Here is a 24281-nt window from a genome sequence, read left to right as displayed (position 1 = left end):
AACCTGTCAGTACCAAAGCTCTAAGACCAATATAAGAGGCAAATGTTAAACTCGACACAGTTAGAAGAGTATTAATACATCAGATTATCAGCTGGCTGAAATCTTACATGAAACCGGGCTATCAGCTCACGATCCAGAGGCTTGGTCACTGACAGCTGACCTGAGATGGGGTTGATAATGAAGATGCCGGTGGGAGGCTGATCCGCTCCTGGCCCAGTTACGCTATACCGCAGTGAAAGGTTTTTATCTCTATCCGACCTGATCTGAGGATCAAGAAGACAATCATATTAAATGAGAGACTAAATGAGCTCATTATCAGAGACAGGACACGCCACACCTCAGGCCCTTTTTCAGTTACAAACTTACAGCATCTCTTCCGAGAAAACCAGTCCTGTTTCTCATCCTTGTTTCTCGGTGACAGGCTTCCAAAAGAGATGTCACCTATCCCCGGAAAGACTGGGGCCAACATTAACATCTAAAAGGACACTCTCTAGGAGCAGTGCAAAAAAGTCAAAATTAAGCAGTGTCAGTTTTTAAACTGCATCAAATTCTATCCAGGGAGATTGTAGGTTAGAATATTTAACACAGGAACAGGTGTCCAATTTAATTGAAATAAAACTTGTTTACCTTTTCGTATCACTTAGGAGAAGAAATGACTGTCTAGGCCATGGTGTGAAACGGCCTCACATGGGAACTCTAATACTATGGTTGAGCTTGGAAGTCAGATTGCTGCACTACCATTACACTGACATTATTCACTGCCACCAAAGCCTTCCGTGTCATTTTAAGGTGGCACTTATTACTCCAAATTCTTTATTAATAACAAAACATACAAGAAATCATTTTACAATACATTTTTATGCTCTCAAAAATTATGCCCACTGTAGGCTCACTGCCTTTCCTCCAAATATAACAATTCCCCAGAAAAATAAGTTTAGAGGTGAGCAGCCACAGGAAAAGGCTATAGGAAGGAAGGAAGAAGAATAGCCATCGGAGAAAAGGCCAATTGGCAATACCTTTGCAGGTGATAATAACAGATCTTTATGTATTAGGTAGCTATGCTTAACCCAGTAACAGAATCTAATTTATTATTTTTCTTGTTAAGGCAGAATTCTCTTTTTACTCATTGTCCATTAAAGTAGGGAAAAAAAAGCCTTTATTTGGGGGTTATGTTGTTCATTGTTAAACTGAATTGTAATGTGCCTTAAAATAAAATATGCAGGACAAAAAAATGACATTAAAAAATACAGCTTTCAGTAAGTATGTATTGGAATGCTAAATTAATCATACACACAGACATCTATAATCAAATAAATAAACACACAATTACTTTATCTTTTTTTCCTTTTGCAATATGGGTTGCTAATTTTACTAGACATGTAGAAATATCTGTGATTTTTTTTTTTCCTCTACATCTGGTGGGTATACATTTGGAGTAACTGGAAAAAAATTACTTCTCAGATTTATAAAAGCCTATGGTTTTGCACAGCCCTGGGGATTCTGTTAATGGTATCAGAGGTCATTTCCTTTTTTCTTTAAAAAACTCTCAAATGCACTTGATGCTGGCATTTTTAGCAGTGATTGCCCCTTTATTTCTTCTTTGGCTCAAAAGCTATCTGTGGAGGGCAAAGATCAGCATGGAGAGCACAGCTGTCAGACAGGGGAGTGAAGGGGTGTGTGTGCGCATCTGGCGAGAAAGGATATGGTCTGGGTGTGGACGCATGCTGGAGTTAGGGCTTACGTATTCACACGCTCAACATACTTCATTGTCCGAGGTGTGGGGGACCCACAGAGAGCTCTACTTATACATAATCTGAGATAATAATGAAAAAAAGAGGCTCTGTACAACACTACAGACATTCCATCTATACAAAAAAATGTATTTTGAATACATGTTGTAAAGTCTATCTTGTGATAACAGAGAAAAAAGCGTTTCTAACATACACTTGACACATGCCATGGAGACAATTAAAATTGTGCCAGCCTACCCTGACAAGCTCTTGAGGAAAAGGTCCCCTGGAGTTTTCTGGCAAGTTGATTGGAGGGATAACCCAGTCTCTCTTCTGCCTTTGTAGGTGGCCATTGTGCTTTGTCGCTTGTCTTGGGAATACTATTTCTTCAATTTCTTGTGATTCCTTTGCATTAAAATACAAGACATTGCTGAGTGCTAGGAAGAACATTTTCTGAAAGACAGCAATATCAATGGATACCTGACAGTGTAGAGCTCACTGTTACGAACAAGAAAATACGCCTGGAGGCCCTCTCCTCATCCCTCTATTAAAATAACGGAAAACACCGTAAAATTAGGGGTTACACTGATCATTGAAGAATTGAATTCCAAACAATTTATTATGTGGCACAGCTGTGTAAACTATTTGCAGTTTCTATAAACCATCTTAGATCGGAGTTAATATTGAGCAAAATTTAATGGTACCCTTTTATATATCTCTCATTAGTTTCAACCACAGTTCAGGTAATGTGCTACTGTACATTAAATTTAGATCTTGATGTGCTAAAATATAATTTGAATTCCAAGAGAAGTTTAATACATACTGCTAAGGCATGTCTCAAATATTTATGACCCTATTAAATCCCACAGAATTAATGCTGTAATTATTCTAAACCTATGTCAGCCATGATGGATGCCGCAGATGACCCACTTTGCACATCGGGTATTAATCTCTGCTGGATGTCAACATTTTCTTCTGTTTCTCCTTATATCTGTAGACATTTTAGCCATTAGCCCTTGCTGCTTCAGTGCAAATATCCAAGCTAGTTTGCTGGAACACAGCGAATCATCAACAACGAAAGCATCTTTTCACTCAATTAGTTACTGGTTTCTCATTCTGTATTCCCCAAATGACAGGATTTCCCTTAACAGTTAATAGATTCATAAATTACATTTCACATAATAAAAATCTAACATTGGGACAAGAGAAAAATGGTATCTTTTCCACGAATACACTTATTCACATTTGATTATGGGTGTGAATGTTACAATTAAAGAGCAGAAGTGAATGTGTGTATGCTTATCTCTCACAGTGCAATAAAACGACAAAATGTAATAGCTATACTTCATGAAATTATGGACTTCGTAATAGGTGATTGTGGTGCCTCCTCATATTTGTTTCAAATTAACATGAACTAGAATATTCAGAAACTACTGTTTTCATAACTTTACTGAAGAAGCTATTGTATCTTATGAAAAATTTCTAATATAGTGATTTATACAAAATAAGTGCTCAGTAAATGTTTGCTGAATTTAATCAAACTGTACTTTGTTGGAGGTATATCTATTTCTTTCATCCTCATTCATAGCAGCTTCCACCAGAGGGAGTATATCATTCCTTAAAGTTATGTCAGTAGTATAAATAATTCATACTCCCCAATTTGATGATTAAGGGACAAGACAAAAACCCAATACTCCTAGCTAGAAATGCTTTCCTATTGCTACCGTATATCTGTACTTCCCATTTAATAGACTTGACTAGTGACATCTTGCAAAGAATTATTTTGGGGTTATAGTTAACAGCTTGTAAAGCTTCTAAGAAATTCTAAGAAATTTAAAACAAACAACTACTTCTAATTTGAATTAAGTTATAAATCTCAAAGTATCAACAACCGTTTCAAACACAATTTCGGATAGCTTAAATATATATTTAGTCTATCTTGTAAGATTAAAAAAAAACAACAACAAAATACTATTGAAGTGGCTGAAGTTGATACAAATTCAAATACTGGCCAATGTGACGTAGAGCAAAGCATCTATGTAGTTCCAACTGTATACATGTGAGTTTTAAATGTAACTCCAGAGCCATATGTGGATACTCTACCTTCACAGAATCCTCAGGTAAGGTGGGCTTGAGGCTCAATTTTACTGCTACTTGCCACTTTTCCTGAGTCTCTTTATCTTGGGCGTATATCAGGAACTTGGCATGCTCAGAGGAGAGGGGAAAGCTTCTCACAGCATACACCATGCCGTCTTCATCCACCTTAAAATCTGCTGGCTCACTGCTTTCATACTGGACTTTCCTTTTTCCATTGCAGTTGCTGAACTTCACTGCGAGAGAGAACAAACATACAAGTCTCATGATAAGACAAAGGCAGAAACATCCAAGTCCAGATCCCGCTGAGGTTCAAGGATAAAACGCGGTAGGCATAAAACACCAAAGTTTTAGTGTTACATTATTAAAGGTATTCTCACACTAGAGAATACCAGATTATGGTTTTGAGTGGTTCCCCAGAATATCCTTCTTCCAAAGCCTTCCCCCTCCCTTCACATTCTCCTGGATCTTGCAGGCCTTGGCTACACCTGCTTTGCCCCCCATGCCTCTCCCTGATATGACCTGCCACTCCCTAACACACTCCCACTCATCCTTCGGATCCCAGCTCCAAAGTCAACGGAGGTGGAACCACCCCTTGTTCTCTGTCTTCACGTACCAACCTGAACTCTACTCCCCCAGTTTTATAGCCATTCCTGACATTCACGGTGAAAGGTACGTCAGGGACAATTTCCTGAGCTATCTTGAATCCTTTGTACTTTTCCTCGCACACAGGCTTATTTTATAATTTTTGAATAAATTCTTACAGGAAGAAAACAATAACTTTTATTAATGTTGAATGCCCACCATGCTCTAGAATTACAAGACTGTAGTAGTAATTAAAAGGGGAATCATCTGGAATTTCTAGTCCTCATGGTGCTTATAATAGTTCCATGAGGCAGTAACAATTTATAAATTTTCAGACAAACAAAAATAAAGATGTATCTCAAAATGAAGTTTCACTAAAAATATCTATGTCTTAAGAATAGAAAATGAAAAAGATTTTAGTATCTTTACCTTTGTCTTACATGCAATGACTTAAAATTGAAAAAAAATCAATGCTTTCTTAAAACCAACATCCATCAGCTTATGTCTCATTGGATAACAATACGAAAGTTAAACCACATGCTTATAAATGTAGGACCAAACATATTCAAGCCAAAATAAAGTTATAAAATAATAAAATATTCTCTAAGGAAGATGATTTCCTTTGAAATCCTTAATCATCCCTTATGAGGAAAATTTCTCTGGGAATAGCAAAAAGGGATCAAAGAAAAAGCAATTTTTTAATTCTGTAAACATATGATGTTACATCCTAACCACAATTACATAGGATACATCTTGGAAAGCAATTAATAGATAAACATTACGAAATATAATCTATACTACTTTTCACATTTGTCAAGTATCTAAGTAAATTTTTTCAAACTCCCACTCCACATATGGATTGACGAGTTCCTTTGTTTTCATTAATATAAATTCACTGAGATGTGCACAAGATCACAGCCAGATAACACGCATACTTATTTCCCTTAGTTACCATAAAATCCTTGATAACAGTAATAAAATACTTTACTGAATATATTATTTCCCACATAGTCCCACATATATCATCCTTCATTTTTCAAACATCTAAAAATGAAAATACAAGTTATATCTCACACTAAATAATGTTAAATCAAAATATTTGTCTTTGGAGCAGAAGTATCCCAAAAGATACCTATTTACCCCCTCTTACCTGCCATGAGATTTAAAAAGTGAAAAACAGGTAATCTCTTCTACAGAACAATGCCATCTACTGCTAATCTTTTATTAAAGACAAAATGAAAAGTAAAATTGATTTGGGGGAACCCTGCTGAGAAAGCAAAACGAAAGACTTTTAAACATCTTTCTGTATAAAAACAACTTTTTATAGCAAAAAACGTATTGTGAACTTAAAAACATACAACCTAGATCAGACCTTCTGCACTTTTTGGTTCCTTTTTACCACTCTGGCATGGACCCTCATCAATTCACACCTCAACTGTTGCACCTACCGCCTATAGGTTCTCTCCCTGCTCCAGGTCATTGAGCATCTACTACTCCTGGACTAAACCTCTGTTGCTCAGTCAGTTCTCCTCCTCACTTAATATCCATAATTTATACATCCGCTTTCATGTGGTGTACAATGCTCTTTTCACTCTTGGTCACTTGGTCTCTCTGGTAATTTTTGTACATCATCTTCTAAAACATATTCTACGCAATTGGATTTCTCAGTCATTCCCCCATCTCACTGCCGCCCATACCCCATGTTCACCACTTTTTCTAGAAAGTTCCTCCACCCCCATTCTCCATGCCACAGCTCCAGACCCAGGCCATCATTTGGGCAAAGGTCCACCTAGATGATCTTTAGAAGATGGTAGCCAATGCCCTCATTTGGGAAATCTTCAAATTTTAATTTTAATTTATTTTTAACTTTTTTTTTTTACATTTCCTGTCCATAGAAGCACATATTGGCACTTATTTTTATTAGGATAATGATTATAAGAAATAATATCTACTTATTAATGGTTTCAAGTGACTAGATCTTCTCTCTGTTAAGTAGACTATAAACTCATTGTGGCTTCCTGATAGTGAGTTTTGGTTCTTCTGTTTCCTAGGACACCTAGCAGTGACAGAAACAGTATAAATGCTCATTAAATTTTCACAGACCAAACATATAGGTGAATACCTTGCAACTTTTCAAAAAAGTCAAAAATAGGTGGGAAACGTAGAAGTATGTCCAACCTGCTGTAGCAATAACATTCGGCGACCACCACAACAAAAAAACCCAGGAACTTTAAGTAGTTTGACTTTGCATTTGGTTGTTGGGAGTGAAAGAAAATAAATTAATATTTGTTTGCATGTCCGGCATTGAACAAGATACTGAGGATTAGGTTATTACTTTAGTCTTAGCAATAACCTCCTGAAGTAGGAATCATTATTTCTGTTCGACAAATGGGGAAAGAAGATTCTGAGAGCCATCTGTGCCCAGGGCTGCTTGGCTTCTAGGGATTCTCCTATGAAAGCAAAAAGGAATCCAACTAAACTCTTGACTTGTAAATTACTGAAACCGAAACCTTTAGGAAACAGAGAAAAGACAAAGAGGTTTGCTATATGCTCATGAAGAGGATAATGCCACATTGAGATCTCCAAAAGTACCAGAGTAAGAAGTCCTTAAGTTGGAGTGTACCCTAAATGTCCCATAAAGGGGAGTAGGCGGGCCCCTGACGTGTGCGGCAGGGGAAATGCACGCTCACTGTTCCAGTGCCTGAGGATGCTGTGAATTTGGTGCTCAGCTGCCTGTTTGGATTCGGGGGTCAGAATGATGCAGGGAAGAAGAAAGGCCTCTAAAGAAAACTGCATTTGCAAAGAAGGAAAAAAAATGAGCCTTTTCCTATAAAGGGTCATGGAACATCCTACGAATGAGAAGTGGTTGACCTCAGGGATTCTGACACTGGGGAAAACTCTCTGAAGGCAATTGCATAAAGGTCAGTTCTTTAAAGTCAATTAGTTTTCTATCACCTCTGCTCCTCACCTATAACTACCATGAATTGGTTTAACATATCTATTATTAAATTCTTCTGGGTTTTTTAAACTAATGTTAATCCGCATTTGGTCAAATACTAAAATAAGCAACATATTGGGGGAGTATTCAGGTTTAAAGAAGTGTTTTTCATTACGTAATTCCCTTTGTACATCGAACCATTAGAGTCAACACCTTAACTGAAAATAAGTCCTTTGCCAACTGAAAAAATCCTCCTCGGTGAAAGCTTAGTCCTGACTTCATCCTGTGGTCGTGAACTAATGCATGTAGAGTGTCTGGTTCACGGTGACATGCTTCATCCATGATAACCACATGTTACTGTTTTCAAGTCACACAAATTAAAAAGACTCACTAATTTCAATGGGTGTTACAAACTGAATTGCGCTTCTCAAAATTCCTATGCTGAAGCACTAACTCCCAGGACCTTTGAATATGACTGTAACTGGACATACCGGTCTTTAAAGCGGTAATTAAGATTTCCAAAGCTCGTATGGGTAGGCCCTCACCCAATATAACTAGTGTCCTTATAAGGAGAAGAAATTTGGACATAGACGTGCATGAACACAGAGGAAGACCATGTGAGGACACAGCAAGAAGGAGGCCATCTGTAAGCAGAGAAAGGTCTTGAGAGAAGCCAAACCTGCTGTCACCTGGGTCTTGGACTTACACCCTTCAGAAATGGAGAAAATAATTTCTGTTTTTTAAACCACCTAGTCTGTGCTCTAACACGATGGGTAATGTGTGGATTCCACTTATTAACCACTGATCAGTGTTTATTGCCTATTATTTTGTTCCACTTATGACTTAGACGCAGCTAAGAATATTTTCTCAAATTTGAGAAAATTCTCTTCTTGAAACAACCACTGAAATTACTCAAGAGGATTTTTTTTTCACAGAAACATAGACGTTTATGAAAAAAAATAGTGGACAATGGCCATCATATAGAATCTTAGTTATACCACTAATATAATTTATAAATTAAATTTACTTATAGCATTTCAAAGGAGTTTTCAGGACTATGACAAAGTGTGTGTACAAAAAAACTGGTTAAAAATAAAAAGGAGTGGGTAGAAGCATTTTGGAAGGAAGAAAGAGCTATCCAAGGGACATGGCTTAATTATTAAAATTAGACTTAAAATTTAACTTTCAAGATGAGGAAAATAAGGTAACCATCATAGACATGTTACTCTGGTTAGAAGAAATACATAGTTCACTGGAACCAAGCTGTTCCTGTTGTTAAAACATTTTCCTAATAAATGGCAGGTAAAGAACTCTGAGTAACATAATGCAGACAATTTTCAACTTTTATCTTCCAAAACATGAAACAGTTTAATCATTTTTTAATACATGGGTTTTTAAGAAAAGATGATAAATTTATTTTAAATTAAAATGCATCCTTTGCAGTGCAACTGTTCTAAACGATCGTGTAATGGCGGATACATGGCATTCTGCGTTTGTCAAAACTCAACCAACAGCAAAACACAGAGAGTGAGTCCTCACGGAAACTATGGATTTTATTTACTTATAATGTATCATGATTGGTTGCAACAAATATGCCACACTAATGCAAGATGTAAGTAATAGGGGAAACTCCCTTACCGGTGATGATCTAACCTACTATATTATTAGATATTGGGAAGGGATAATTGTCAATATCTTCAGTCTCTCACAAACCTGAGTTCCAGCGAATTGCCTCAAAGTGGTATTACTTGGAGCTATCCAATGTAACCGAATCAGTAACTAGACATAAATATCTCAGGCATGGGGATATTGAGTGAGTGTTCCACAAAAGTCATAATTTCTTATTAGACACGTGTCATAAAGCAGAAATTCTATTATTTTAAAAATAATCAAGGCACTTGAAATATTTTTTCTGGCAGAATAATCTTCCTTACATTAAAACATTAACTTTACTTAAATGCGCAAATAACTCAAAGTAGAAACTCCAGAATTTCATAACATAGGAGAAGGAACTCAATTTCCTCAGACAACTAAAAGAACAGGCTTGATCCAGGGGATTATTCAAATTTCAAACAACTCTATACACAATTAAATATCTGTGGCTGAAAACATTACAATCTTAAACAAGAAATTTATTATTAGAGCTATTGCATAGTTTTCCTACATAAAATGTAGTTATTGTGTTCTAGCCTACATAAAACTTTGTTAACACGGTGAATACAAAATTAAACATCAGGGAAATAATTATTTTAAAGTACTTTTTGACTCTTAAAGCAATACCTCAAATTAATGTTAACCATAAAGCCATAATATCTTTATAAAATATTAACAGGAAACCACAGATCTTATATATTAAATGCGTTACCACTTAATAGCACTACATAAACCATATGAGTGAAAATGTGCAAAATACTCACATACGGCTTATAATTTTCATTCAAGTAAAGCATCACACCATAGTTAGAACACAATTATAAGAGAACACTTAAAAATATTTTTGTGCCTAAATATTCCTTCACCTTGTTATTGTGTTTTTTCCACAGTAATTGCTATTTTTGAAGGCATGTTGGGACAGCAGGAATAGTTTCACCATGCTGAGAGAAGATCTCCTTCCACAGGCAAAGAGCAATATTAATCAATGAACTTGACAGCTAAATGAAGAAATGAGAGCAGGGAAGGTGGGGAGGAACTGTCTCAACAGTCGGGATTTCACCGGGTTTTTACTACTTATAGATTCCAATGGAGAATGGTGACCAAGTGGCACGTTCACTTACAGATCTGAAAAATCTGCCTAGATATTCTTTTGCCCTCCCAGGCCCTTACTGAGTTTCAATCCAGGAAACGACTCTTCCTGAAACACTTTAGTAGCCGTTTCAGAGTGGACCAACCCTTTCCGCACCTGTACTGTGGGGATCCGCTAGAGGTAGTGTGGGAATGTCCGTCTGGACCTTGGTGGAGAAAGTCATTACATTTTCTTTATGGCATTTAATTATAATAACAAAAATGAAATACGGAATTTTAGCTATACATATTGACTATTAAATATACATAAGGCTTCCAAAATCCTTTAAAATTCTTTAATGCTAGAAATCTGAGCTTGTTTTCATGAAATACCTTTTTTTATAACAAGTTTTAGGATTTGGATATCAAAGTCTTGATAATTACCATCCATGAAAGCTTTACTCACAAAAGTTAGTGGTAGCAAATGATAGCAAAGAATTCATCACTTTTTCTCCAACTGGCAGAAAGTTCTTTCTTGGCATGAACCATGAGGAATACATTTATTAAATTTCATGGTTCTTCCTTTTCTTGCACTGACAAATATAACACCGACATTCCTTGTGGAAATGCGAAAGCTTTTCAAATTTTTTCACATTAAGTATTTTAAAATAATCATATAACCTGACTTCAAGAATACACAGGTATTGCTCTAATAGCCTTAATCATTTTTCTCTAGGATTTAAAAATGTAACACCAACTAAATATCACAAATGAATCATTTTAATCCTTTTCCCAGAGTTGAATTTTTGCTTCAATTTCATAAACTCTGTGACTGTGTGCAATATTTTTTACACGGCTTTTGCAGTTTTCAATTTTCATTCAGGTGCTCCAAAATGTCAGTTAAGTAAGCTCTTTTTTCAAGTGAATAACTCTCCTTCAACAAATCTACAGCGAACAACACTCGAACACACAGTCATTTTTCTACTAGCTAATAAACTCCTGAAACAAAAAGTGTCCTCTGGACGGCTCGTGCACTTTGGCGTAGATCAGCAAATATGGCATTCCCTTATCTTTACACAAAGCTGGAGCCATTCATTTTCATAATATCATTTTATGTGGATTTAAGATTTATGAGCAATCTTTTATGTACAAGAGCTTTTACGTGAGTAAAACTAACAGAATCATGTGGTTCTCAGATTAAACTCTTGGCTTTTATATCTTCATGCCATTTATAGCTTTTATAACCTTCATGTCATTAGGGCCAGGGAATCAGCCTCATGCAATATTTGCTTACCATCCTATTGTGAACTATTCATTTGTCTCTTTGAACATATAATGTACAGAAGTTTGTTTTGTTTCTTTTTTTTTTTTTCCAGAATAGAATAATGCTTTTCAGGGATTCTAACCATTGTCATCAACTACCATATGGATTTGTTCCTTAAAGTCATCAACGTGCAACTATAACCTTGATTGAAGAATCTTTTTGCTTAGTGCTGTCACCACGATGTGTGACATGCCATCACTACCTCTCCTGAGTGTATTATTCAAGAGAGACTCATTTTCTGTTTCTCCTACCGTCCGATGATGGATATATAGGCTGGTAAAACAAGGAATTCTGCATTTGGCTTAAAGCATTATATGGGAAATGCTATAAACGACTGTAAGAGGTTGGTCATATAGTGCCGTACTCAATCTCATAAAGAAATGTTCTCAGTTCCTGTTTAAGAGTGTGCAAAATTTCTGCTGCCTAAAATGGCTGGGTGGGGACAAGGGCCCACAAAGTTTGTCCTGCATGTGGCTTCACTTGACCACTTGGCATTAAGTAAAATGTTTAGACCCAGTGTGAGAATAATGATAAGAACACATGAATTCCAATATGAGGGCATCATTATTATATCGAATTAATATCTTAAACATGAGTGGGTTCTTTTGATGCTGAAGTCTTTCCAGCTTTCATCCCAAATTATCCATTGAGTTGGAAAAGTAAAGGTATGTAAAAATGACATCTAAAAACAGACCCTGGCATTTTTGCTTCAGAAATCTACTTGTAAAATAATATAATATATGTGTAACATATATAATGTAATATATAAGTAATATCATGTGATTGTATAAAGTAATATAAGATAGACAAATAAGTATATAATATACATTATATATCTAAGGTCTTCTGCATTTTCAAAATACTTTAAAATAAAGACAGGAAGGGTGCCTGGGTGGCTCAGTTGGTTAAGAGTCTGCCTCCGGTTCTGGTCATGATCCCAGGGTCCTGGGATCAAGCCTCCCATTGGGCTCCCTGCTCAGCAGAGAGTCTGCTTCTCCCTCTCCCTCTATCCCAAACCACCCCACTCCTGCTCTCTCTCTGTCTCTCTCAAATAAATAAAATCTTAAAAAAAAATAAAGACATGAAAAACTTTAAAAAATCAAATGTCCTGTAATCTAAGTTAGAATATAGAATATTCACTTTCACTTCATTTAAAAAGTATAAGAAGTATACAAAATATACTCATATTTCTGGATAAGCAAAAAATATTTTGAAAACAATCAACTTCTGGAAACTACAGTCCTCTTTAATAATTTAGTCAATTTTACGTCCAGAAAAAAACAACAAATTTAATTCTAAGGGATTTGTTTCTAAAAACCTATATAAATTTAACACAATACATACATATTAATTCTAAAAATCACACAAAAATTCTTGATTTCCATAAAAAATAAGACTTTGACAAATTGTTAACCTTAAAATCCAATAGAAAGAAAGGAAAAATAGCAAAAGAAGAAAGAGAAAAAAAGAAAAAGAGGGAGAGGAGAAGAAATAAACCAATGAGAAAATTAATACAATTAATGATTCTCTGGTACCTGACAAAAACATAAAAAATTAAAATTTACACATACCTTTTATTTTAGAATCAAACAGGGAAAACTGTGAGCAAAAAATATAAGCGAATGAAATGGAAAAGAAAATTAAATGAATACTTGCATAAAATCTTCACTTAGGATAAACACACTGATATAAAAGTAAGGACCAGATAACCCAATTTGGTGGGAAAGGGGACATCTTGGTGCCAGCTGCACTGGTGAGTTCTTGGTCGATGAGAAGATCTGGGGAGATGCTATGTGTACACTTGGGTCCACATAAGTCTTACTCAGCCAAATAGAAAATAATAAAAGTAATAAAAACTGTCAGCAAGTTTTTAGAGAAAGCCATAAAGGAGCTTTCAAATAGAATGTTAACTGTTGTGAGTTAACTTACTGAACTGTTTTATTATAAAAATGCCTTCACATCTTTTTTAACATTATAGAAAATGTTCAACCATGCATATCGGTAGCACAACGGTACCCTATTCTTGGCATTCTGGTTGGGAAACGCTGATTTATTTTGCCATACTTCTAAAATAGTAAGGCTGCAGTAGGCATTATTAATGCTCTCCAATATTTTCAGGTTTTCTCCCCTGACACTGTTCATCTCCCTTGACCTTAGGTAGGACCACGTGGTTTGCTTTGGACAATAAAATCTGGGGATTGAAGTGACGTACATCACTTCTCAGCAGAAGCATTTACAAGTTGATACCCTCTTTCCCAGCAGTGGCAATGATTAAAGAAGGTGTTAAATGTGGATAATGCAAGACCAAAACGCCCAGGATGAGGGAGCCTCTCTACAGGGAGCTTCTCTGGGTGGGGGGAGGTCACCTGTTCCAAAATGGACTTCCCGTGAAAGATCGATTGATGTTTTTTTGTGTGTCTGGCCTAGAAGGCTGCAGGTGAGTGTTAGGGCAGCACATCGCAGCCTACCATGTCTGCTAAAGCCTCACCTGCAGTGACCTGAAACCCTCTCAGGGCAGGAGAACTAGGATGAAGTGTCCCTAAAAAAAAATAAACTGGAATCAAGCTTACTGTAGATTAAAACAAAAACATTTCTTATTCTTAAAAAACTCTTGGTACGTCCCTACCAAAAAGGAAAGGTTTTAATATCATAGTCTCTAGAATGTTATGAAATCTCTTAGACAAGCTGTTATTTCATTTCCTTTCTAGGTAAAGTCATGTAATATTAACTAACATCTGTATACAAGTTGCACATAAATGAAAGAAAGGAACACCGAGCTATGATATTCCTCTTTGATATGAAATTGAAAAAAAAAATCAAAACAAGCAGCTGGAATGATATAGAAGAATGATTATGACATTAAAAATATGAAATTTGGATTTTCAGCAGTCCGATAATATCCATGTAATTTTATACATTAAACTATTGGAAAAGCAGTAAGATTATTGCATTTTCTCTTGTATGCATTCTAATAACTCAAAAAATTTAAAGCTGTTCTTCACTTCATTGATATTCTTCCTCCAGGCATCTCTATGCATGAAATTCAATGAAAACCTCCTTTTTTTTTTCTTTTACAGATTCCACCTAAAATATATAAAATTATCAGTGCTCAGGCAGAATGATTCTCCTTTTTTCTGCACAATGTACCCATTAACAAATTACATTGAAATATCACTACCTCTAATTAAATTACTCTGACAGAGCACAGGCTGTATAGAAGGTCCTTTTCCCAACTATATGATTATTAATCTCTGAAATCTGATGCAATTTAGTTCTCCTAAATTGAGTTATCGGGCTACTTATGTCAACAAAGAAGGAATCCTCATTCCTAATTTTTGTGACGGGTTTCTGTTAATTTTTAAAGAAAATAGAGTTTCATAATAAATTTTACCGAAAAGAGAAGTTCTTGCTAATTGGGAGTTTTCAAAAACCCCACTGAAGGAAAAAGCAGAACTAAACGAATCGTGTATCTAAATCAACTTCGACAATGCGGCCGTGGCCAAATGTGCCACAGAAACCAGAAAGAGCGAATGTTTCCCCAGAATGCCCGGCTTGCTGAGTCAAGGGACAAAAGGATGGTATATGTTTTATAAAACTTGAATAAAAGAAAGAGGTACATAGAACATAATGTTCATTAGCCAAATTAGCCCTACTGGTATTACATGATATCACATTAACTGAAATTAAAATCCATTGAACTATTGCACTATTAAATCCAAAGCCATTTGCCGATAGTGAAATTATGAAACAAACAGGGTAAGACTTTATCCTAAGCATGTAAAACAATTGAAGAAATACTTATTCCTTTACTGGCTATTAGGAGAAAAAGATCATGGTCACATATGAAGAAATAACAATGTATTTAAAATAGCTCTTAAAAAATTGTATTCATTTATTTGAGAGAGAGAAAGGGAGAAAGAGAAAGAGCATGAGCAGGGGGAGGAGGCAGAGGGAGAAGCAGACTCCCCACTGAGCAGGAAGCCTGATGTGGGACTTGATCCCAGGACCCTGAGATCATGATCTGAGCTGAAGGCAGACACTTAACTTACTGAGTCCCCCAGGTGCCCCTAAATAGCTCTTGAAAATATACCATAATGATACGTAACTCATACTTTAAAAGATGAATTCCCAATTATTACTGCCAATCCACTCGAAAGATGTATCAGCTCTCCAACCACTATAAAGAACTGTATAAATAGGAAAGTTGGACTTTCTACAGAACAAAAACTATACAAATATAACAAAAGCATACCAAAACCCACGTGATGTTACATGTGTTATTTCTAAAGACTTGCCTATACTTTCTGAACTAGCAACATGATGTGAATTAAGAATTTAAAAATGCAGGATTCCATAAAAATTTCATCAGTTACTATTTTTCTCATAAATCCAATAAAGTTATCAAAAAATTACATAAAATTCCTAAGTTGGCAATAAAATTTAAGTAGTAAAACAATTAACAAATACTAATACAAATTCAATTAATGTGTTTCTGCTTGGGAAATATCACCATATAACCTGGGAAAAAACATGGTCTCCCAGCAGCACCGAGTGGCTCAGATGGTTGGGCATCCAGCTCTTGATTTCAGTGCAGGTCATGATCTCAGGGTTGTGGGATCAAGCCCCACATCAGACTCCACACTCAGCACTGAATCTGCCTGTCCTTCTCCCTCTGCTCCTCCCCCCACGTGTTCATGATCTCTCTCAAATAAATAAATAAAATCTTTAAAAAAACAAAAAAAAATATGGTTTCCCAATCTATCCTATTATTATTGTCTCAGTAACCCACTGTCTAACTTTTTAAAGAATTACTGTATAAACCCTAGAAAGCTGTTCCAGGAACATGAAAGTATTCTCCCAACAACCTATATAGACAGTATTTCTTAGATCCAGTTCAGCTTACTCTGGTCTGTCACATACAGTAACAAGGAAAACAAGGGCAAGTAATCTATGACACGTAATTTAAAAAATAGGCTATGATTTTTAATGCATTAATGTAACAGTACTAAAGGTCTATTTGAAGATTATGATTTTATGCAAATGTAGAAATACTTTAGTTGACCAATACCCATTTTAAATACCAATTACTTATATTTAGAAATATATCTTATGCTTATTAAGTTTTTACTAATGTGTCCTGAACTGTGATCATTTCAAAATGCTGTCCCTGGCTTCATACAAACAAACAAACAAAGAAACAAAAAATACTCTTCAAAAGTGTTCCCTCCCTCCATCACAGCCTGAAATGAACATCTACCTCTGTGAACACACCAATTCAGCAGTCTGAATAGCTGGGCAAAAAGCTGCTGCTTCAAATGACATTAATAAGCCTCACCCTCATTAAGGGGTTGACATTTCCTCTTGGAGAAATGATTACGTTTCTATTTCACCATTCTCTTTAATTATATCAGACTGAACGGGATTAATTGTCATATACTGTAACTTTATGGCCATCTCATGTATACTCCTCAGTGTGCAACTTATCTAGAAACATCATAGGTTCATGAGCGTTCTGTCCAGGAGCAATCATCGCACCAACCCTTCCCCAAAGGCCACTGTAGCACTCGTGGTCCAACTCTTAGGTATACTTACGAAGGGTCAAGATATCTGTAAACTTTTATAGAGATAAAAGATTTTGCACATTTAATTTACCCCATGAAAATACATGAGCATGTATTAAAGTATTTTCATTACATTAACCATGAGGATGTCAAGGCAAATATCCTGTGCTCTTATTATTTGCTTCCAACTTTACCATTTGCCAATCTGTATGCATTAGCTACAATAAATTGAGTTAGGCTAAAACAATATCCTTATCCTGTCCTGATAAGCAGAGGCAATAAGCAGACTAGTCTGAATTACATCTTTTGCCTAAAAGCCCCAGCAATACTAATGCTTTAGGATAATATATTAAAACCCTACTTTAAAAAATTAACTTAGATACCTGACTTCCAGAGGCATGAAAATGAAGTAGAACAATAGATGTAAATAAATGGGACAACGGCAGAAAAACACACACACCTAACAGTAATAATGAGAGACGTATTAAATGTGAATTTTTCATTAAAAGAAAACCATCATTTTTTTTTAAAGGAGAGGTATAAGAGCAGATAGAAATGTAAGGTATGAAGGAGACTCCAGATAGCCTGGTGTGGCAGTGGGTCCATGTTTTTGGTGTACTGCCTTTGTTCCAAATACACAGCCATCATAATAAAGTATAAAGAGTTGAAACAAAATGAGATAAAATCCAGGCAGGCTCAAAAACAAGACGATTGTCGCACTAAACCAGAAATGAACTTAATGTGAATTGTCACCCGGATAGGAGGCAAGCAGGGAGAACTGAAATACAGCTTCTATGGGGTAAAGGCCCTTGAATGTGAGGGGGACATCAGAACCCAAGGCACCCAATGAAGTTAACTTCATGGACCGTTCTGATTGTCCAGATTCCACTTCCCATTCCTTCTCCTTCTCTGGAAGATGCTTCAAGGATCAGGCTAGGACCTTTCACTTCTCTACATTCTCACCCTAGGTGACTTCGACTCATCCCAAGGTTTTAAAAAACACCTGTACAAAAATGAATATTGACTATGTATCTACAAACTTTGCTCTCCTGAGATCTAAACTCCTACATCCAACTTGCTGTCTCCAGTTGGATATGCAAAAAGTAACTCAAACGAAGCAGGTGCCAAAACCAACTCTTGATTCCTTCCTGTCCCCCAAAATGAAGCATGGTAGACACTGTCACGCCATACCCAAATAAATGCTCAGACTGCAAGTCTAGCCGTTGAGTTTGACTCCTGTCTTATTCCAAATGGATCAATTTGAAGATCCTGTCAGCTCTATTTTCAAAATATATTCCCAACACAGCCATTTCTCATCACCTCTATGGCTACCGTTTTACTATCAGCCGTTACCGGGGCCGACTCCTAGCTAGAGCCTCTAAACAGTCTATGACTTCCACTCTACATGATACCTACAGTGGCCTTTAAAAAATATAAGTTAGATCATACGCAAAGGCCTCCTATGACACAGAGAATAAAATCCTTAACAAAAGCCCTTGGCCCTGCAACCTCATCTTCCTTTCCTCTTCTCGCTCATGGGACCCCCGGTCTCGTGATTCCTCCAACAGGCCTCAAGTCCTTTTTTGTATATTTGAAATATCACACAATGCAGAAGAGAGAAAAGAAAAAATAAAACAGGAAAGGAGCAAGAAAACTTGGAAAACCAACCGTCCAAGTAAAAGATGGCTAGGTTTATTTTGGTCTTTTTCTAGGCTTTATTATTGAAGTTACCTTCTTTAATTTTTCCAACTTTCTTCCTTTTTTTCTTTCTTTCCATGTCACTGGTACCAATGAATGATTAGTGTTGACTTTTTTCAGTCAAACCAATTAATGATTAAAAGGCACGTGAGACCCCTTCTCATTCATTAGCTGGTTTGACTAGAGAAAAGTGCTATGAATCACAGCAGCATAGGGAGGGGTGTAGCATATTATGCATTTTAGCAAGAGCTAAGCAAATAGAGAGGCAGCAAACAGAAGTGTTTTGACGTCTGTAATCTAGTAAGCAGTCTAACCACCAGAACATGCAGCCATGATCACCCAGAGCCTTGGTCTACTGCACCACGGAGCCTCGCAAACAACGCTGGAATTTGAAACCCCGCAGGAGGAATGCATGAATTCCAAGTCACTTGAAAACTTGCAGGAGGAAAGAAGGAATTCCAACTAGCTCTTCAGTAGTAAAGGACAAGGTCAAGGATAACAACAGCCTAGTGTTGAGCCGGTGTTCATTCATATGTATATTAGTTCTTCTCAAAACTGGGGACTGGTTAACAGTTACCATCAAGTTGTAGCTTCAGCGTCTCAAACACCAATTACAGTCCTGCTCCAAGGAGAATGTGCACAGCATGACTCTCGATATACGGAAACAGTAGCAAAGGGGGATATGCGCACACTTCCTCAGATCACACTCCCTTGTCTTGTACGTATGTGTGAATCCATCATTCTCTCTACATATAAAAGTAAGTACTTGGCGCTATACTCTGAATAGAGTAGGTAGTCAGCTAGGGCTCTCATTACTGCTCTAAGTCAGGAGTTCAGAGCTCAGAATGTTTGTGATCCAATATCTCATCTGGATACCACCTCCGATGATCCAAATACTTTCATGTCCTTTTTTCCCCTCTTCCTGTTCATACCATAGTTTTCCACCTCTACAGGTAGGGAAACAAAATGCTGCAGAGTGTAAGTGACCTGCTCATGATGGCACAGCTGCCTGAAATTCTTGGGGGCCGTCTGCGAAGAACCCACTATCGTTCAGGACCAAGGGAGATGTCCAGTTCTTGTTGAACTGCCTGCACTGAATGAAAATTAGCCAAATGATTCCCAGTCTCCTGTCTAAGGTGACTATAGAGATGGATATGGCAAGGTTCCCGATCTCTAGGAGTTTACATTTAGGGGAAATGCCTTTAATAACTAACAGTAAAGTAAAACGACATATAACAAGGTGGGCTAAGCCAAAGCTCTTGACAATTACGTTCGAGGGGAGGAAGAGAATCACTGAACACGGAACGGAAATGGCAGCTGGCTTTTGATCTGAACACAGGAGAAGCACAAGATTCCAACAGGCTGTGTGGGGACAGGGGAACGGTGGTGGCTTCCGCATGACGGGGCACGGAACCTCAGCAGTGATGGTGTCTTCACAGAAGCATCAGTGCTTGGTTTGGTTTTTTGTTGTTGTTGTTGAAGATTTCATTTATTTATTAGACAGAGAGATAGAGAAAGAGCACAAGCAAGGAGAGCAGCAGGCAGAGGGAGAGGGAGAAGAAAGCTCTCCGCTGAGCAGGGAGCCTGAGTGGGGCTTGATCCCGGGACCCTGAGATCATGACCTGAGCCGAAGGCAGTTGCTTAACCGACTGAGCCACCCAGGAGCCCCAGCATCAGTGTTTATGTTAAGACCAGCACCTGAATCACAATTGTTCCTCACTCAATGCTTTTGTTCAGGATGAGTATTTGTAAAGGATTTTTTCCTAAGGCAAATTTGTTTGGCGAGGTGTTTGTACGACATATTATCTTTGTGGAGTAGGAATATTTATGGACTAAAGTCTGTTACTGCAGTCTCAGGTAAACTGAAATCTATTAGGTTGAAAGAAAGTCAACACAGGCACACACTGAAGATCAAATTACTGATGCACATGAATTGGTTACAGAATTTAGGAACAGTGTATGTGTGTGTGTGTGTGTGTGTGTGTGTGTAACATGCATATCTGATAGTAAGATTAAGCTTTAAAATTTAAATGTCATTGTAGTTCAGCATCTCCTCTTTTCCTGAGCCACGGGTTAGATCTAGTAATATGAGGAAGACCATTAGTGGTACTTTTTAAAACACAGGAATTATTAAAGAATACACAATATAATATGCAAGATGTGATTATAAAGAAATGGGATTAATTCCACAAGTCACACAGAAAAATCAGATTCATTACATAACAAGCACGCCTTGTATAAATTAGAGTCCAACCAACGGGGCACTAAATATGCACTTTAATTTAGAGTACAATACCGAAGTAACTTTATGATCTAATGAGATGAATTATTAATGAAGCTAAAAGATACTACAAAAAATCTGCTTGTATAAAGGCCAACTCTAATCTCATGTATTTTATAAGTAATCTTCAATAAGACATTATCATTTTATACTCAATTGAACCATATCCTTGGGTAGCCTGACATAGTGTACTTTCCTCTGAATAGGAAGAAATCGCATCGATAATGAGATTTTTATCATTTTGTTCTTATTTGGAGCAAAAAAACATAAGTAAAAAGAGCAGTGGACTACAGCCAGTAAATTGAGTTCTGGTTGTGGGTCTATTAATACCAGATAATTCTCTACACAGCTTTGCATTTTCATTTCGGCCGTCATGGGAGGGAGTTTCACTCGGTCACTGCTAATATCTTTTACAGCACTAAAAATACGCAGACACATAGTCTAAAATTGGGGATCATAACAAGTTCCAGAGGGACGATCACCGCTGATGGTTCTCCTCAGGTTATTTTGGTTTGTTTTTGTTTTCCTTGTTGTTTGAGCAGGTTTTCAGTAAAATACAATGGCTTCTCTGGAACAAAAAGCCCAGGAAAACTCTCAGAAGAATAATTTTTTTTTCATGTATTTTCCCCTAGTTTTCAAAAAGTTATAAATCCTACAGCAAAGTTAAAGTCCAGATATCACATCCCATGTAATTACAGATGAAGGAGGTAGTAACAGGAACAGCGATAAAACTCACCGCAAGTATTCAATGGCCACTCTTCAACAGGTGAACGAGTTACGATTAATGAATTGTAGTTTATAATCTAGGTGCTTTTCTTTCACTCAACTTTGTATGCCATCGCAAAAAGCAAAAGAAGCTCCAGTTTTTCTGTTTAAAACACAACTTTTCCTGGAACAGATCTGTCACCTTCTTTGCATGAAACAGATTTCAGTCACTGCAGCACTAAGTGTCACAATGAGTATAAATCTTGATGATCAAAAGATACTCCCAGTATTTCAAGTTACAAATTCTCTGGTTCATCCCCTTTAAATAATGCACGTCAACGAGGAAGGGTAAAACCCAAACGTCCTTAGAACAGTTCTTTAGAACTATTTAGTAAGGAGCACAAAACTCTTATGACTCTGGAAAATGAAAATATGCATTTGAGACAACTGAGGACAGGACAGCATCCACTGTCTCCTGAGTTTCCAGGCTTGATGGGATAAACGCTTTTCAGGAAAGATGACCTGAAGACCTTCAAAGTTCCTTGGGAGATACATGGCCAGAAAACCAATATGACTGTTTCAAGCTTAATTAATAACAGAAAAAAAAAGTTACAACAGAAAAGGTGCTCCTTTAACTTTTACATGTCATATTTACTTTTAAAAGTGTCTAATAAAATAAACTCAGTAGTTGTTACAAAGAGAGACATCCTCTATTCGGTTCTTATCATAATGGCCCCACAGAAACATTCCACTGTAAGTTTGGGTTTCTAATGAGCAGCATTCTGTGTCTCAGGTTCAAAGTCATTTTCTTTAAACAGTCTATTTTATATGCACACAGAACCTTTTGATAATTCTTTAATGGATTACAGTGTAGACTTTAAAACAAGCAACTTTGTTGAATACCTTATTGTTTTTCTAGGCGGTTTCAAATCCCTTGATGTTTGGCAAATTTTTACAAAATTAATGAGGTTAACCTTCATTTTTCAGACTGGCAGAGTTACTTTATGTTAACATAGACCTCTTATTTAGAGATGACTCACAGTCAAGGACTTTTAAGTCTGACTTTATTTTGGGGAAAATTCTACTAAGCTCAAAGTAGATCTTACAAAAAGAAGCGTGGGACACATTCTTAAACACATGTAGGCAACTAAATACAGATTAATCCCGTTGAAAATGAATTAGATTTATGAAAATACAGACATATGAACTTAAATTTAAAGAGACATCAATAATGTTTTTCACTTTATAAGACTCCCTTCCATAGCTGCATGATATTCTGCCTTGTTCCTCCTTTGCGTGCCTGAAAATATGTGTCTTCATACAGGGGAAGTACTGGGAGAGCACCTAGGAATATAAAAGTGAACAGAGCATGGGGTCTACCATCAGGAAGTCAAAGTCTCATCGAAAAATTTCCCTAGCAAATTACGTGAATTAAAATGAAGAGCTACAGAGTGGGGATTAGGGAAATTAGGCCAAGAAATTTAAAAGCTGAAGTTGACATTTAACACCATGATTAAACAGAGTATCACACATGGTATAAAGTTGCCACAGAAATATTTGGTTTGTAAAATTTTAATTTACTTGCAGTTTGCAGGAAAATGCCTGCTGTATACAGAGGGGAAAATATAGGTTGTTGCAAAGTACCCCTGTCCAGATTTGAAAACATGTCCCTTATTTTGAAAAGTAAACGTTCAATTCACTCTAAAGAAGGCCCAGTGGAAAGACAGCTTTTAAACATTCCTTCCCTAAGCCACCGGTCCTCCCCCCTTGAATGTATTTGCACAGTCTTTCTGTGATTATGTTTTAGTTTGATTTTAGAATAACGGAAATTCATAGAATCACTGAATTCTTTGTTTAAAATACAAAAACATGCTTTGTACATAAGCCTTCTCATTTTATGCTACTTTGCTCCCCAATCTAACTAAATCACTGTCGGAGGGGATGAATCAGGCGATTTTTGCTACCTGAAAGGAAAACATAGGATTCGGCTTGGTTCCTTACTCTCTCAGTGAAGATACACACATCGCTCTTTAATAAAAACATGCCACCGAGTTTCCATTTCCCATAATTCCTTCTGCTTAGTGAACAAAGTCATAATAGGTATGTCAGAATGAAAACAGGGATAAAGTTCTTTCAAGCTGACGGAAATGCCTATGCAGCCTTTTATAACTGGAATACTGACCGTCAGCAAAACAGAGATTGGATGGCTCAAACAGAGCCCATATTACATCTGATTCACTGATCCCTTTCAAATTCTTGCCCCCAACCTCGGAGTAACACAAAACCTTCCTGAGTTCTGCCGGTCCTTTTGTCCGTTTGCAAAACAAAATACAACACAAGAATAAACTCTTAGGGGGTAAAACAGCATTTCCATTTGGACAATTATCTCCCTTTGGCTACCTTAAGATTCATGTTCTTTCTAGTTTTTCAGCTAGTAACTATCCATCACCTGTTATTTAGCAATCTGCTAGGTAAAAATATCTGTAGCTCTCCTAGCTTTCTCTAAAGAAGCAACTTAAATGAAAAGTCAATAGTAAATGTGCTTTGTGTACCCAGCAGCACTCAAAGTGCTTATAAGATAATTAGGACTGGTAAGGAGTCATTGGTTTTATACCTTAAACTGGGTAAGGATTCGAGATTAAAT

General features: G+C 36.7%; 1 protein-coding gene across 1 annotated transcript in view; it reads right to left on the bottom strand.

The window, feature by feature from the left end:
- CDH2 (cadherin 2) overlaps positions 1-24281 on the bottom strand; it is a 184082-nt gene that overhangs the window by 57394 nt on the left and 102407 nt on the right. Inside the window, exons 4-6 of the mRNA XM_040632382.1 lie at positions 3834-4060; positions 1989-2135; positions 108-263 (exon numbers count right to left, since the gene is read on the bottom strand). Of these exons, the coding sequence (XP_040488316.1) occupies positions 108-263; positions 1989-2135; positions 3834-4060 (530 nt within the window). The remainder of the gene's footprint in view (positions 1-107; positions 264-1988; positions 2136-3833; positions 4061-24281) is intronic.

Source organism: Ursus maritimus, unplaced genomic scaffold, assembly GCF_017311325.1.
Source record: "Ursus maritimus isolate PB19 unplaced genomic scaffold, ASM1731132v1 scaffold_18, whole genome shotgun sequence".
Taxonomy (NCBI): domain Eukaryota; kingdom Metazoa; phylum Chordata; class Mammalia; order Carnivora; family Ursidae; genus Ursus; species Ursus maritimus.
Note: the sequence above shows the minus strand (reverse complement) of the source record. Positions and strands in the feature narration are given on the sequence as shown.